General features: G+C 33.1%; 3 protein-coding genes across 3 annotated transcripts; 1 reads left to right on the forward strand and 2 right to left on the reverse strand.

The window, feature by feature from the left end:
• Positions 1-246: 246 nt before the first annotated feature.
• Positions 247-3,533, reverse strand: ERp44 (Endoplasmic reticulum protein 44). The gene is made up of 7 exons (XM_065358520.1): positions 3,130-3,533; positions 2,969-3,044; positions 2,746-2,901; positions 2,497-2,681; positions 2,300-2,415; positions 1,489-1,784; positions 247-1,406 (listed from the first exon to the last, which is right to left on the reverse strand). Exons 1-7 carry the CDS (start codon positions 3,205-3,207, stop codon positions 1,024-1,026), a joined length of 1,290 nt encoding a protein of 429 aa, XP_065214592.1. The 5' UTR covers positions 3,208-3,533; the 3' UTR covers positions 247-1,023.
• Positions 3,534-4,477: 944 nt separating this feature from the next.
• Git (ARF GTPase-activating protein GIT1) lies at positions 4,478-8,106 on the reverse strand. The gene is made up of 13 exons (XM_065358513.1): positions 7,875-8,106; positions 7,651-7,784; positions 7,475-7,578; positions 7,214-7,394; positions 7,003-7,133; positions 6,741-6,927; positions 6,476-6,548; positions 6,221-6,397; positions 6,051-6,151; positions 5,812-5,985; positions 5,578-5,736; positions 5,333-5,506; positions 4,478-5,249 (listed from the first exon to the last, which is right to left on the reverse strand). Exons 1-13 carry the CDS (start codon positions 7,918-7,920, stop codon positions 5,082-5,084), a joined length of 1,809 nt encoding a protein of 602 aa, XP_065214585.1. The 5' UTR covers positions 7,921-8,106; the 3' UTR covers positions 4,478-5,081.
• Positions 8,107-10,152: 2,046 nt separating this feature from the next.
• Positions 10,153-10,617, forward strand: LOC135840582 (DNA-binding protein HEXBP-like). Its single transcript, XM_065357204.1, has one exon. The coding sequence runs from the start codon at positions 10,153-10,155 to the stop codon at positions 10,615-10,617; it is 465 nt and encodes a 154-aa protein (XP_065213276.1).
• The last annotated feature ends 2,156 nt before the right edge of the window (positions 10,618-12,773 follow it).

Genomic DNA, 12,773 nt, shown 5'->3' on the forward strand with positions numbered 1-12,773 from the left:
TTTTATGCATATGTGGTCGGTAGGTAAAAAATTACAGTGAAAAAATTTATCATGTATTACGTAAGGATAATAATTTGAAGATGGCTAATCAGCACAACTACAAATATTAAATTGAACTTCGAGTTGAAAAATTGATAAAATTAATAGTTTGAAACACCCAAATTGAAATTAAATCTCATTATTGTTCAACATGCGGGCATAAAGAAGATGAACACTCAACGCTACGCTCGAAAAATAATTTCACGACACAAATATATACACGTATATTTCAATAACTCCAATTTGAGAGCTATCATCGTGATATTATTAAAACAATATCGATCTAAAAAGTTGGAAAAAAATTTAATAATTTTAGCATAGTGTTTCGGAAAGAAATATACAAATTAAACAACAGGTAACAAAAACAACAACACATTCTTATTTAGCTAGAGATTTAAAACTATTCTGAATAATGCTATAAATTCACATAAAATTACAAAAATATTTAAATTTCAATAAAACCGAAACAATATGAAAACAGTCAAATTTTTCCAGAATATCTTAAATCATAATCGAATCACATTAAGCAAAAAATTAAACGAGCTGAACGTTTCCGTAAATTTAAGTCAAGATTATTTCGAATTAAATAGTTATTTTTCCAAAATGAAAAAATTGAGTTTTTACTCGACAAAATAACAAACTGCGCAATATTTCATTGATTTAGCGCTCGTGAAAACATTTAAATATTTAAATTCTTTAAATGCCAGCTTTTTTTAGAAAACGGTAAAAAACATACCGAAAATACTTAATACTTAAAAATATAAAGTAGATGTGTTTTTTGGAGTCTCAACGAAGAGAGAATAATTTTTTAAATAAGAATTTAGATTTGAAAAAACAAAACTACACTGATTCTTTGGATGCTCAAAGTATCGTTACTTTTTCTACAGAAAATCCCAGATCGTAATACGAGCAATGATTGCACATGAGAAGGGGGTGGGCGTAAGGGGGTGGGGGAAATAAGCACAATATCACATTGAATAATTTTTACAGCTCGTCCCTCAATAACGTATAACGATTTTTGGACGGTGCTAATTTCTTAAACGTCGATTCCGGTGGTTTAGTGACTTGTTTCGTGTCACCGCCGCTATCGCCGCCAATTTGCAAATTACCCATTTGAATTTGTACGATTTCAATAGGAGATCCGCTTTCGGGTCCGAAGTGGAATTCTCGGTGTAATTTACCCGAATATAAATCATGTACAAATTGTTTTAACTTACCAGGAACCGTCATTTGTGATATATCTGAGAATAAATACATATGCCTAAAACTATCTATAGCTATGAGAGGTAAATCATCAGGTGATTTCCCTAAATGATGTAAAGGATGTGCGAAGCGTTCTCCGTCCGCTGTCAAGAAATTTATACTCTCTGAAATTGAAAAAGAAAAATTATATATACTAGAGCATTAAAGCCTTGATACGATAAAGTGACACCTCTACGGTATACGTACGTTTCTCTGAGATCAATTCCGTTAATACAATTTCTTTGTACAGTTTTACAGTATTTACATCGTCGGGTTTATGGAACAAAATCAAAAATGGTAAACCCTCCTCGGTCAATTCTTCAGCATTTTCAAATGTTATTTCGCGAACTAGAGGAACACATTTATCGGTAAGCCACGCATTCAGTTCATCGTACAATGTTAAACTTCCGTTGTACGATTCGTGCTCTATTTCTGGTGTCGCATGGTCTGGTCTGAACACGATAAGGGGCTGGTCGGGAGGATGCATCGCTCGAACAGCTTCGCTGTAAAAACAAATGTCTAGATTTATACAAGTTTGACGAGACAATTTTTATCATATTTGATAACAAAAAACATTGTACTCCCGACAGCACATTAGCCTATCGCGCAATGCTTAACGAACCGGTAATTAAGATATTTCAAAAATTCCCTAACAAGCCAACTTAAAGCTACGTTGCCAAATTGATTTTCCAAATGAAGATGATACGATTCGATAGTTTTCCATTTTTCGTTTACTTTATACGCCAATGTCACTTCAAATATTTAATCCTTTTTCGAAAGGAAAAATTTGGTAGAGTGAACTTGAAAATTATCACCGAACAACGATGACGTACCTACCTAAACCATTCATACCAAGTCTTCACGAAAGATTGTAAAAAACACTTTACGATTGCTGAACATATGTTCAAACAATTGCAAAATTATTTATGACGCTTGCATTTGTACGCCATTCATGAGCATTGGATTTCGCTATAAACCAACTGAGAAATGACGAATTGCAAAATGGAGTGTTACTTACCCGAAACCGACGTGAAATAAGCAATCTTCTTTTAAATTCGATGCAACCCTTCTGAAAACATCGTACTCTTTCACTTCTTTCGAATGGAAATAACCGATAACAGCGCGAGCTTTTTTCTATAAGGAAAAACCAGGTATTAAGAATTGAAAAATCAGTACTCGAGATAATTCAAATAGGTAGGCAGCCTAGGCACTTACATCAATGTCATGAAGTTCTTGTAACGTATTGAATTCTTTGATAGGATCGGCTAATTGTTTTTTAACAAATTCTACAAATGCTTCGACTGATCTTTGACCTCTGTATTCTCTCTTGGCAGGTTGACCATTTCTGATAACTTTCAACGTGGGGTATTTGGAAATATGAAATCGAGTGGCAATACCACCTAACAAAAACACATCGTTAATATAATGTCTAGTCTCGTGAGCATGAATTGAATCGAAGCTTACCTTCTTTATCACAGTCTACTTTACCAAACACAACACGGCCCGGCTCACTGAAAGATTCTTTGATTTTATCGGCAGCTTCGTCGAAAATAGGTTGCAGCATATTACTAAATTTACACCAATCGGCGTAAAAATTTATCATAACGAATTCATTTGAAGCTGAAACAAATATCTCAGTGAATTTTCATCAATGATAAATTGACAATAAATTATGATAATTACTCACCTAAAGTCATATCAATATTGGCATGATTGAGCGGCGTCGCTCCACAAGAAACACCATTATTGAACAAGTGAGTAATCTGCAAACAGTATACATTATTTGTATCAAGTTTTTGGGTTTTATGTTAACTAACGTAGTCATTATCACAGATTCCGGTGACTTACTGTAAAGAGAAAGCTAAATAATACCGCAAAAGTATCGTGCAAATGATTACTATTCATTTTGAATCCATAACTAGACATTTTAGAGTTGAGCTGTAATCATACATCAATAACCGGTGAAAATTTCGATTGCGAAATTTCTGAACGGTGGAATAAACTTTGTATTAAAGCATAATTATGAAACGCAGGTGGTTCGCAAATAGTACACGTAACGCCGTTATCTGCAATAAATTTTATTCTAAATCGTTTGATCCAACAACACCGAGCCACTGGCGAGATAACACGACAACACGATGAGTCAAATAAACTTTTACAGAACCGCTACGTATCAGACAATTTGCATTTTGAATTTTGAATCATTTTTGAACACGCAGTGGAATTTATCTTTTTTCCAAGTTGCCCAACGTGATTCTCCTAGTAGCTGGATGAAGAATATTTTTCAAAATTTCGAAGTTCACAGCGCTCCCTTTGAGCGAGAGAGCGACATGATTATTTTTTATTTAATTTTATTTTGATTTTGAATTTTGATATTATTTGAAATTTTTTATTTTCCCTCGAAATCCATTTTATTTTTGATCGTTTTCTGTTTTTGATTTTTTAAAATTTTATTTCACTTTCACTGTTATCGCTTACGCTCATGTTATATTTTATTTTAGGTTTGTTCGTTTGTACTTTGAAGTCCCGGAGTCGGAGTCTATTTTGAAAATTAAAAAATCGAACTTTGATTTCATTGATTTTGATTTTTGAATAATGACCAAAGTTTGTTGTATCTATTCTGGTTTCTGGATCGTGATTCGTGATCTTTCGAGTACCTACTTCGAAAATTAGGGAAAATTAAACCCAAAGTCTACGTTCCACGAAACGAAGTACGATGTTTGAGACACGCTGCGGAAGTTTCAGCCTTTCGGATTCAAAAGAAACGTTTCATATGTATTCGTAAGAATGAGAATTTGAGAAAATGGAATCACCCAGGCACTCAGTGTAGTATACTTATTACTTACTCCTTTCCTTGTATGAAGTAATAACGGAAAAAATTAAGCCCAAAATTTAAGAACTCCTTGCACGAATACAGTTTTTTCACTTTATTCTATCACAATAATGACACACGCTTGCATTCATATCTCCATAAACGGTTCGTTGGTCATTTTCACATAAATCAAAATAACTATACCAGTGCCAAGCGCACGTTTGTCCCAAGCATGGTTAAATGTAGCGTCATTCATTTCTTTTTCTTTTCGTCCAGAGACAAATACCTATTATGTAATTGCATTTTGTAATTTCGAATTCATAGGATACGTAACATCTACGTACATTTACGAAACGAAAACGATATTAAATATTTCATAAAAACTCACGTCATCATCTTTAGATTTCTCAAAAATTGACAGTTTCAGCAATAAACAGTTTGAAAACAAATTACAAAAGAACTAATTGATTAAAAATACGTCCTATTATATTAAAACATTTCCAACTACGAAAAATAGAAAAAATATGTATAAAATTAAACACATCGTAAATGAAATACAGCTTACAGTATCACGTACATTCAGCCCTGAATTAAATTTAAAAATAACCACGTTCGTATAGGAAAGTCTGTAATAATGTTAGTCATTAAAAATTTATAATTATTTTTTCCAATTTATGAAGACTAATCAATCACGAAGGTTTTACAGATTCATAAAAATATGCTCAATTAAATAATTTAGGTACCTATCATTTTAGTTGCCATTTTCCATTGTTATTTTATTTAGTAAAAAATGTTCGTGTGAAGTCCTGTAAAACGTCGGATCGGAAAATATAAATATTCAAAAAGTATTCGACTACTATGCCTCCTTTCAAAGATTAATGATTTAAATTGTAGGCCCACATTTTCCTCCTTTTCGAGTACAGTCATATTATTAACGAATATGTATTATGTCTTTGGTGAATTAAAGAGAGAACTACTCTTGTATCAATCAACACTGAAAATGTGTCAGAATTTGTCGATTCGCTTTAGCCATGTTGAAAGCATAATTTCGTATTTTTTCGACTGTGGCATCGACATCAGCACAAACAGCTTGTAATCGTATCGTATTCGTGTTCAAGGTGCGTAAGGCAGAACGAATGGTTTCTTCAGTTGATCCCTACAAGAAAAATATAGGTACATACATAATTATTATGGAACGTTACAAAAATTATATGAGGTATATAAAACGTTGTAATGTACTTGAGGGAAAATCGCCGTCAAGTCAGCTATGGCACTGCGAACATTTTCTACACAAGGAGTAAAACCTCCATGGTGCTCAATTGATCTTATGGTTTTTGATAATTCTTGCAATCTCTTGGTAACTTGGTCAGCTTTTCGTAGTATTTCTTCGGGATCAGGTGAATTGGTTCTATCCTATGGTCCAATTAATGATCTATGTAGATGATAAATTCGAAGAAGATAATATGTGCAATGGGTGAACTTACAATGGCACTATTAGACGAATTAATATATTTCTGAGCAACGCTATATAATGAAGATGGTCGTGGTTTCACTTCTACGACTGAATCAGTTTCGGAGGTGCTTTCTTGACGATGATGCATAGTATTTCGTAACTCTACGTTTTCTTTTTTGATATCGTCCATCTACGCATATTGAAAAAAAAACCATTATTTTTAGTGAAAATAGTAAATACATACCATTATAGTAAAGTATATTACCTTCTGTTGCAACTCCACAACCTGGCTGACTAATTCCGATATTCTAATTTCTGAAGTAATTAATCTTGATTTCAAATCACCTTCCAATATATTATTTTTAGAAGAATTCTCTTCTTCAGGAGACTGCGCCGGAGTAGAAGCATCTTTTGCAACTAGATCTTTTGACTGATCAAACTAAAATTAAAAATTCAATTTAAAATCAAAAATATTTCCATCCATTTAGAACGCAAAATTGTTACCATTTCTTCAGCAATTGCGTAATCGTCGTCAGAAGCAACACTATCGTAAAGTGGTTCTTCGTCGGCAATATTAGCTTTGATTTTATTCAGAAGTCCCTCGCCTAAAAAACAAATAAATGACGTCAGGGAATTTAAAGAGGTGTATGCGCAAATTTTTTTCATCAATTTACCCGGAGGATTTTGCCTTCTTTTGCATTCGCATAAGATATCCCACACGAGAGTGGCAAACTCTTCTTTACTCAATCTGGCCAATTTCTGCCGTCCTTGATTTCTCATCGTTGATAATTCCGGATTAACCGGTAAAAATGGCACTAAGGTTTGATCTTTGAGCTTCGATAACTGACTAACTAGAATTGCACGCAAACAACGATGAAAATTATATTTGAATGATAATAACCAAATTTCTCGGAAACAAAATTACTCACTACTTTCATTCTCTCTACGATCGACTTCATCAAATACGTCCATAGTTATTTCTTCGAATAATACGTTGGACAACTGAAATAAATAAAATTACGTTCAATAAAAAATCATAAAAATATCAGTTGCTTCGCTTAAGTTGCGCTCAACTCACCAAAGAGAATTTTATTTATACCTAGTCCAATAGTGGCATGAAAAATAATGTAACGACTTACTAAACTAATATACGTAGTTACTTAAATAAAAATGAATACGCAATAAATGAATTACCTCTTGTAATTTAAGCTTGATTTGCTTATTTGAAATTATAGGCATGCAACATTCCGATATTTCAGGCACAAAAAAATGTTCAGTCTTGTGATCACTTTTACGTTTGCATAAAAACATGCAAAAAGTGTCAGTAACTTCGTACATACATTCGATGATTTTCTCTTCAATATCCAAAAAACCATTAACACTGCAAAATAAGACAACAAAAATTGATATAAAATTTGTCCGCGTAAAATTTTCGCATCATTCATCAATGGCTCACCGTGCACAAGCTGCTGGAGTATTTCCATGACTATCAATAACATTGGGGTCAGCACCATAATTTACCAAAAGTTCAATTTGTTCCATTTGACCAGCACCAGCAGCTACATGGATCACATTGTTACCTTTTTCCTGTAATACAAAAACACTCGAATGATATCAATTTTATATAACTACATTTCAAGACTAATAATTAAAATTAAAATACCAACCACATGATAGTAATTGGGATCAGCTCCTTGAATTAATAATCGTAAACTTGTTTCTAGATTAGATGTTCTAACACTAGAGTGTAGTTGTTGATTCAAGTCTTCAGGAGAATCACTATTTCTACTTTTCAGGATATACGTCAAATCTTGGTGCTTTGCTCGTATGAAGTCTGCTTTATTAGGGCTGCATTACAGAAAATAAAATAGGGTAAGTATACAACACAGAAGTCTGCATTGCTTAAAGAATTTACAGATATCACATACTGCACAGGATCGCCAGGCTGAGGTTTCTTTTTAGAGCTTTTCGATTCGCTCAAGGTATGTTCCCATAAGCTATTGATACTTCCATTACTTAAGGTTTGTACCATCTAGAATAACATCGAATATAAAAATATATATCTCGAATCATTTTGCGAGAACAACTGATAGTGAGGTATTACATTTAATAAAGAACTTCTCCAATGCCCCTTGGTTAACGATTTCAGCTGAGATATGTGTCGACCTAAGCTTCGATGTACGCTGCAGCATTCGTCGCATATTAATAAGCCTCGATTAACCACAGCCCACGTTACATCTGAAAAAAGTATAAAATTAATACTCAATAGTGTAATAATATGAAACAAATTTAGGCATAAAAATTCTTGACAGTCCAAATCTTTCTTACCATTATGACCACAGTCGGCGCATACAGTCTTGAACTTATCTAACATGTTGGTTTTGATCAAAACTTACTTATTAATGAAAAATAAAAGTTACAGCACAATTTTTTGTTCGGATACATGAATCATCACTGAAAGTTGCAGTACAATAACACTAATTAGAATCATGTTTATATGGCACAGGCATACTGACGTCGTCGAGACACCACTTCATATGTACAGTTTAAGGCATAATGTAGGCAACTTGCAACAAGTTGAAGAGAATGATCAAATGATTATGAATGAATGTTGTACTTGTATGTAAGTTGTAGTACTTCGTTTAATCAGTATACGTGGGTGTGTTATACACCTAAAGCAGCATAATTTGCAATTTATGTTATGACGTAAATGTAAGAAATAATTACATATTAACCTGTTAGTGTTTAAATAGATAGGCACCAGGAAAGCAGCCTTCTGAAAAGCTGAGAATTTTGATGTAATTTTATAGGCACACAGGTACATAGATACATTTTTTTCTCCGTAGTACCTATTTCCCAATAGCAATCATTTTTCCTGTTGGATATTTGTAGTTGAAAAGTATGAAGTTCAAGTACATAGAACTATGTTTTTACAAACGCATTCACATTTTCCTGGTAATATTCTTGCTTTCACACTTTATCCTACATTTCGTAAAAATTTCCCTGATCCGATTTTTGAAAGTACATACAGTACCTGTACGATGTCATTGAAAGAAATCGTTTCATGAATGTATGCTATGAAAAATGTGCAGATCAACTTATTCTCATCCTCTATGTTCATTTAAAAAACACCTTTGTCCCTTTGGATTCGAATTTTAAGTCGATGATTGAAGGTGATTTATAGGCTGTGCAATGTGTTCATTTTTCATTAAGAAAAATAATTTATGAACGAATTACTTCAACTACAGATATTTGTTGTGTTACTATTTCTGGCATACCTACATTTCAACTCAAAAATGCTTCCTAAATTTATATAAGCTTTATTTGATTTTAATTCAAAATTTTTTTACAACGTACCTATTTAAAGTAAAGCTAGTTGAATTGAATCGCACTGGAATTGAGGGAAAATTTGAAAAATATTGCAGAAAGTTAGAAATAAATTATAAACGATAGGCAAACTGAGCTCGTAAGTATATGTATCTTTAATGCACTATGCATCCAAACAAGGTTTAATGAAAATTGGTGATTGATGAATGTCGAATGTCAGATTTCGAAATTTTTTACGAGTAGGTATTTATCAAAAGTATCTTAAAGCTACTACATTCAAATATTTGTAGGTACCTATTGTCCCTAATGTGCAAAAATATTGCGTAAATTCCATATAATATAAAATCACAAAAGTCTATAAATATTTTGTCATTTAAAAACCGGTGATTTCGCTGTACCATTACGTTCAATCTTTGGTCATTAACCTTTTCTCGCGCTTTGCTGATTCAACAGGTCAAGGTTACTTTTGAGCTTTTTGAAGCCATCAAACCATACTATCTGTATTTTTGTTTTGCTCATTGTTGAGAGATTCTTGGTTCTCGTCTAATCATTAATGCATTTATTGTTTATTTTTATAAGTAGGCCTAATATTACGTGAGAATGAATGAAATGAAAATAGCGAATCATTCCTCGAAAATTGTTGCCTTTTTAGTTGTTATTTCGCTACCTTACATTTTTGCGGTCGGCAACCATTTCGACATCGATGAGTATCGGCAGTTCGGCACTGACAAATAACCAAAATGAAATCGCAGTTTACCAGGATATTATTTAACACAAAAATGTTCAATTATAGGATGTTTAAAACTGGACAAAAAATTGAAAGTTACCAAATATACAAAGTAAAACTTTCAAACTTGACATTGTTCGTTGTTCAGATAAATATTCCATTTAAAAAAAATAAAAAAGTCAACGTTATGACAATTTTTGCACGTTCTCGTCAAACTCACAAACTGACAGAAAAACAAAAAATGCTGCCCAATAAATTGTCGTGTCAAGTATTGTGACGTCACAACAGATTTGATAATTTTGGAATTTTTATCTGTGAATGTGATATTTCATTTCTTTCGCATGATGTCGGCCACTATGATAGTTAAGCAAATTAATTAATTCAGTTTCATGTTTGTGCACGAAATGGATTCACGTGTCAATTTTAGTAATTCTGGGGTAAATTATTTATGTTTTATATCTAATTACCGTCTCTAGCAACGTGCAAGTTTTTAAATATCTAAATAAATCAGTTTCGGAGTTCGAAAATTCGTTGTAAACGTCGTCATAAATTATGAGTGCTACTGCAGCCACCAAGTGTTACCGTTGTTACGAATCGGGACATTTCGCTCGTGAATGCACGCGTGCTGAAAGAAACGAAAGAAGCGACAGAATGTTCAACAGCAATCGAGGAGGACGAGAAAATAAGTGTTACAAATGCAACGCTCATGGTCATTTTGCCCGTGATTGTAAAGAAGATCAAGACAGGTGTTATCGTTGCAGCGAGATTGGCCACATCGCCCGAGACTGCGTCAGATCGGACTCATCGCCCCAGTGTTACTCTTGCAAAGGTGTAGGTCATATCGCTCGTGATTGCCCAGATTCGTCGTCAAATAATTCCAGACATTTTTCTGCTAATTGCTACAATTGCAATAAAACTGGTCATATGGCACGAGATTGTCCGAATAGTGGTGGTGGAAAAACGTGTTACGTTTGCAGAAAACAAGGTCATATTAGCAGAGATTGTCCTGACAATTAATCATTGTGATTATTATTTTTTATGCACGAATAAATTTGTGTAATCTTGAAAGTGTTACCCCCCAAAGGTACCCAATATAGATTTATACCTACCGAAATTTTTTCATTTTTGTTTCATTAGTTTTCATTGAGTGGTTAAAAAAGCGTTGAGGAAACCAAATTAACGTATGTTTCTTTGTTCTTGCGAGCACGTTAGTTTTGAATACTTTTCTTTTAATACCTAATTGATTGCTAGTGTTATGAGTGTTGATGGTTTTCTCATCATTTAATTCATTATGTATGTAGTTATGTATTCGCTACTTCGCTAGACTACAATTAACGAAGAGCGTTGTTCGATTCGTAGTTCAATCGTGATAATAGTTTTTCGTGAATGCGAATCAAAATTCTTTCTAGTCTTTCTTTTTAGAGATTTTTTTTTTAAACAATTGATAATACATTCTAAAAAGTGAAATCTTCCTCTCGAACAATGTAACTGTTGAAATCTTTGATAGTGGGCTTACACTTCCGCTACCGTTACGTAAACATTATTTCTTGTTAAACCATCGCATGGATCATTTGCTGCAGTTATTAACATAACTTGGTCGTATGCTGTGGTAACGCGTTCATTTCGAAAACAAGTTGGTCATGCGGATATAAGCGTATGATATATTTATCATTATTGAATGCAAAAAAAAAACAAATTTATGTTTTGTGATTGTTGTTTTAGTTTGACCAAGCCACCCAGTTGGGATCAGTTTGGCTTCGTCTATGACAGAAGATGAGAAGACCGCGACTTAGAAGCTTTTCGAGTAGGTAGGCTTGGGAAATCGTTCCTCGAGTAATCAACGGAAATTGAATGCGTGTATAGGATTAGATATGAGCGAATTTTCAAATTTTAACTACTTTGTGTGATCAAAGTAGCCTGTCACCAAAATGAAACTAACAATTGAATGCCAAAGGATTTCGAGATCGGATACTCTTTCAAGTATACAGAAAATTAACAATGTGGTTTGAGAGATTTCGTTTTAAAATACTTCTTTTTTTTTCAAGTACTTCTATTATCTCTTGAACATGTATTATGAAATACTACACTCGACTAGAGGAAAGAAAGTAATTTTTTTTCGTACTGTACACGTTTACTAGTTGCTTTTCGATTACATCTAAAATACGATGTGGTTATGAGATGATTATTATCGTGAAAAGATCGTCAAATTTAGTATGAGAAATGCATAACGATAATTTAGTTATCATTTTATTTTGAAAACGAGATATCGAATTTATTTCGAGCCGTTTCACTGATGAAATTTTATATTTGAATTGCAACGCCATAGTTGCCAAATCGTGACACTAGTTGGTATTTTAATAGCATATCGAATGAACGCGTAGAAATTGCGAATGAATTTTTTCACGTTTGATTTTCCATAATAGCTTGCGGTTCGCTCTTTTTTTTTGTACTTCAATAAATACTTGATTTGGTAAGAATTCATTATTCTTACACTTGTAGCGATAGTTCAATTCGGTTGTTTGTTTCTTTCTGGACTCCTTAAATTTCAAAATTTCATCTAACGGCTATTTTTTCTGGCGATTTATTATATTTGATGATTTGAATGGAAAAAGGATTCAGTCTCTGTTCTATGAAGACAAAATTGTGAAAATGAGCTTTGTCTCAACTTCAGTCAACTTTTTTCCTCTCATTACCTAAATTTTTTTTCCAACTGAACTACATATGTAAAACGGCAACACTGCTAGCGGATGTGTTGAAAATTCGTTTAGAAGAAATTCGTATGTGAACTCGTGGAATTTTTATTTAAAAATGTCGTTTTTATGATTAGGTACCATTACCTACACCTACATTGACGTACGTAGTAATGCGTCAGGTGTATAAACCAAAAAACGAAATCACATAGAATAATTTTTGCGTCAACTGTAAATGATCTTTAGGTACATTTTTTTTATCATCGTAAAACTTATTTCCCGCTTGAACAGACTGGTGGAAAAAACGTGGTCAATAGTCATGGTTCATTCACCTCCGGCTCCATGTCTTGTTGCATTCGAATTTTCACTTCATAAAAAATAACTAAAAGAATAGGAAAGCGTCAAGAATGCCAATTTTCCCAAAATGTGGAATAGGTTAGGTATATCATACAAAAATTTTTTGCATTTTTTTCCCGGTTTAAC

Source organism: Planococcus citri, chromosome 3, assembly GCF_950023065.1.
Source record: "Planococcus citri chromosome 3, ihPlaCitr1.1, whole genome shotgun sequence".
Taxonomy (NCBI): domain Eukaryota; kingdom Metazoa; phylum Arthropoda; class Insecta; order Hemiptera; family Pseudococcidae; genus Planococcus; species Planococcus citri.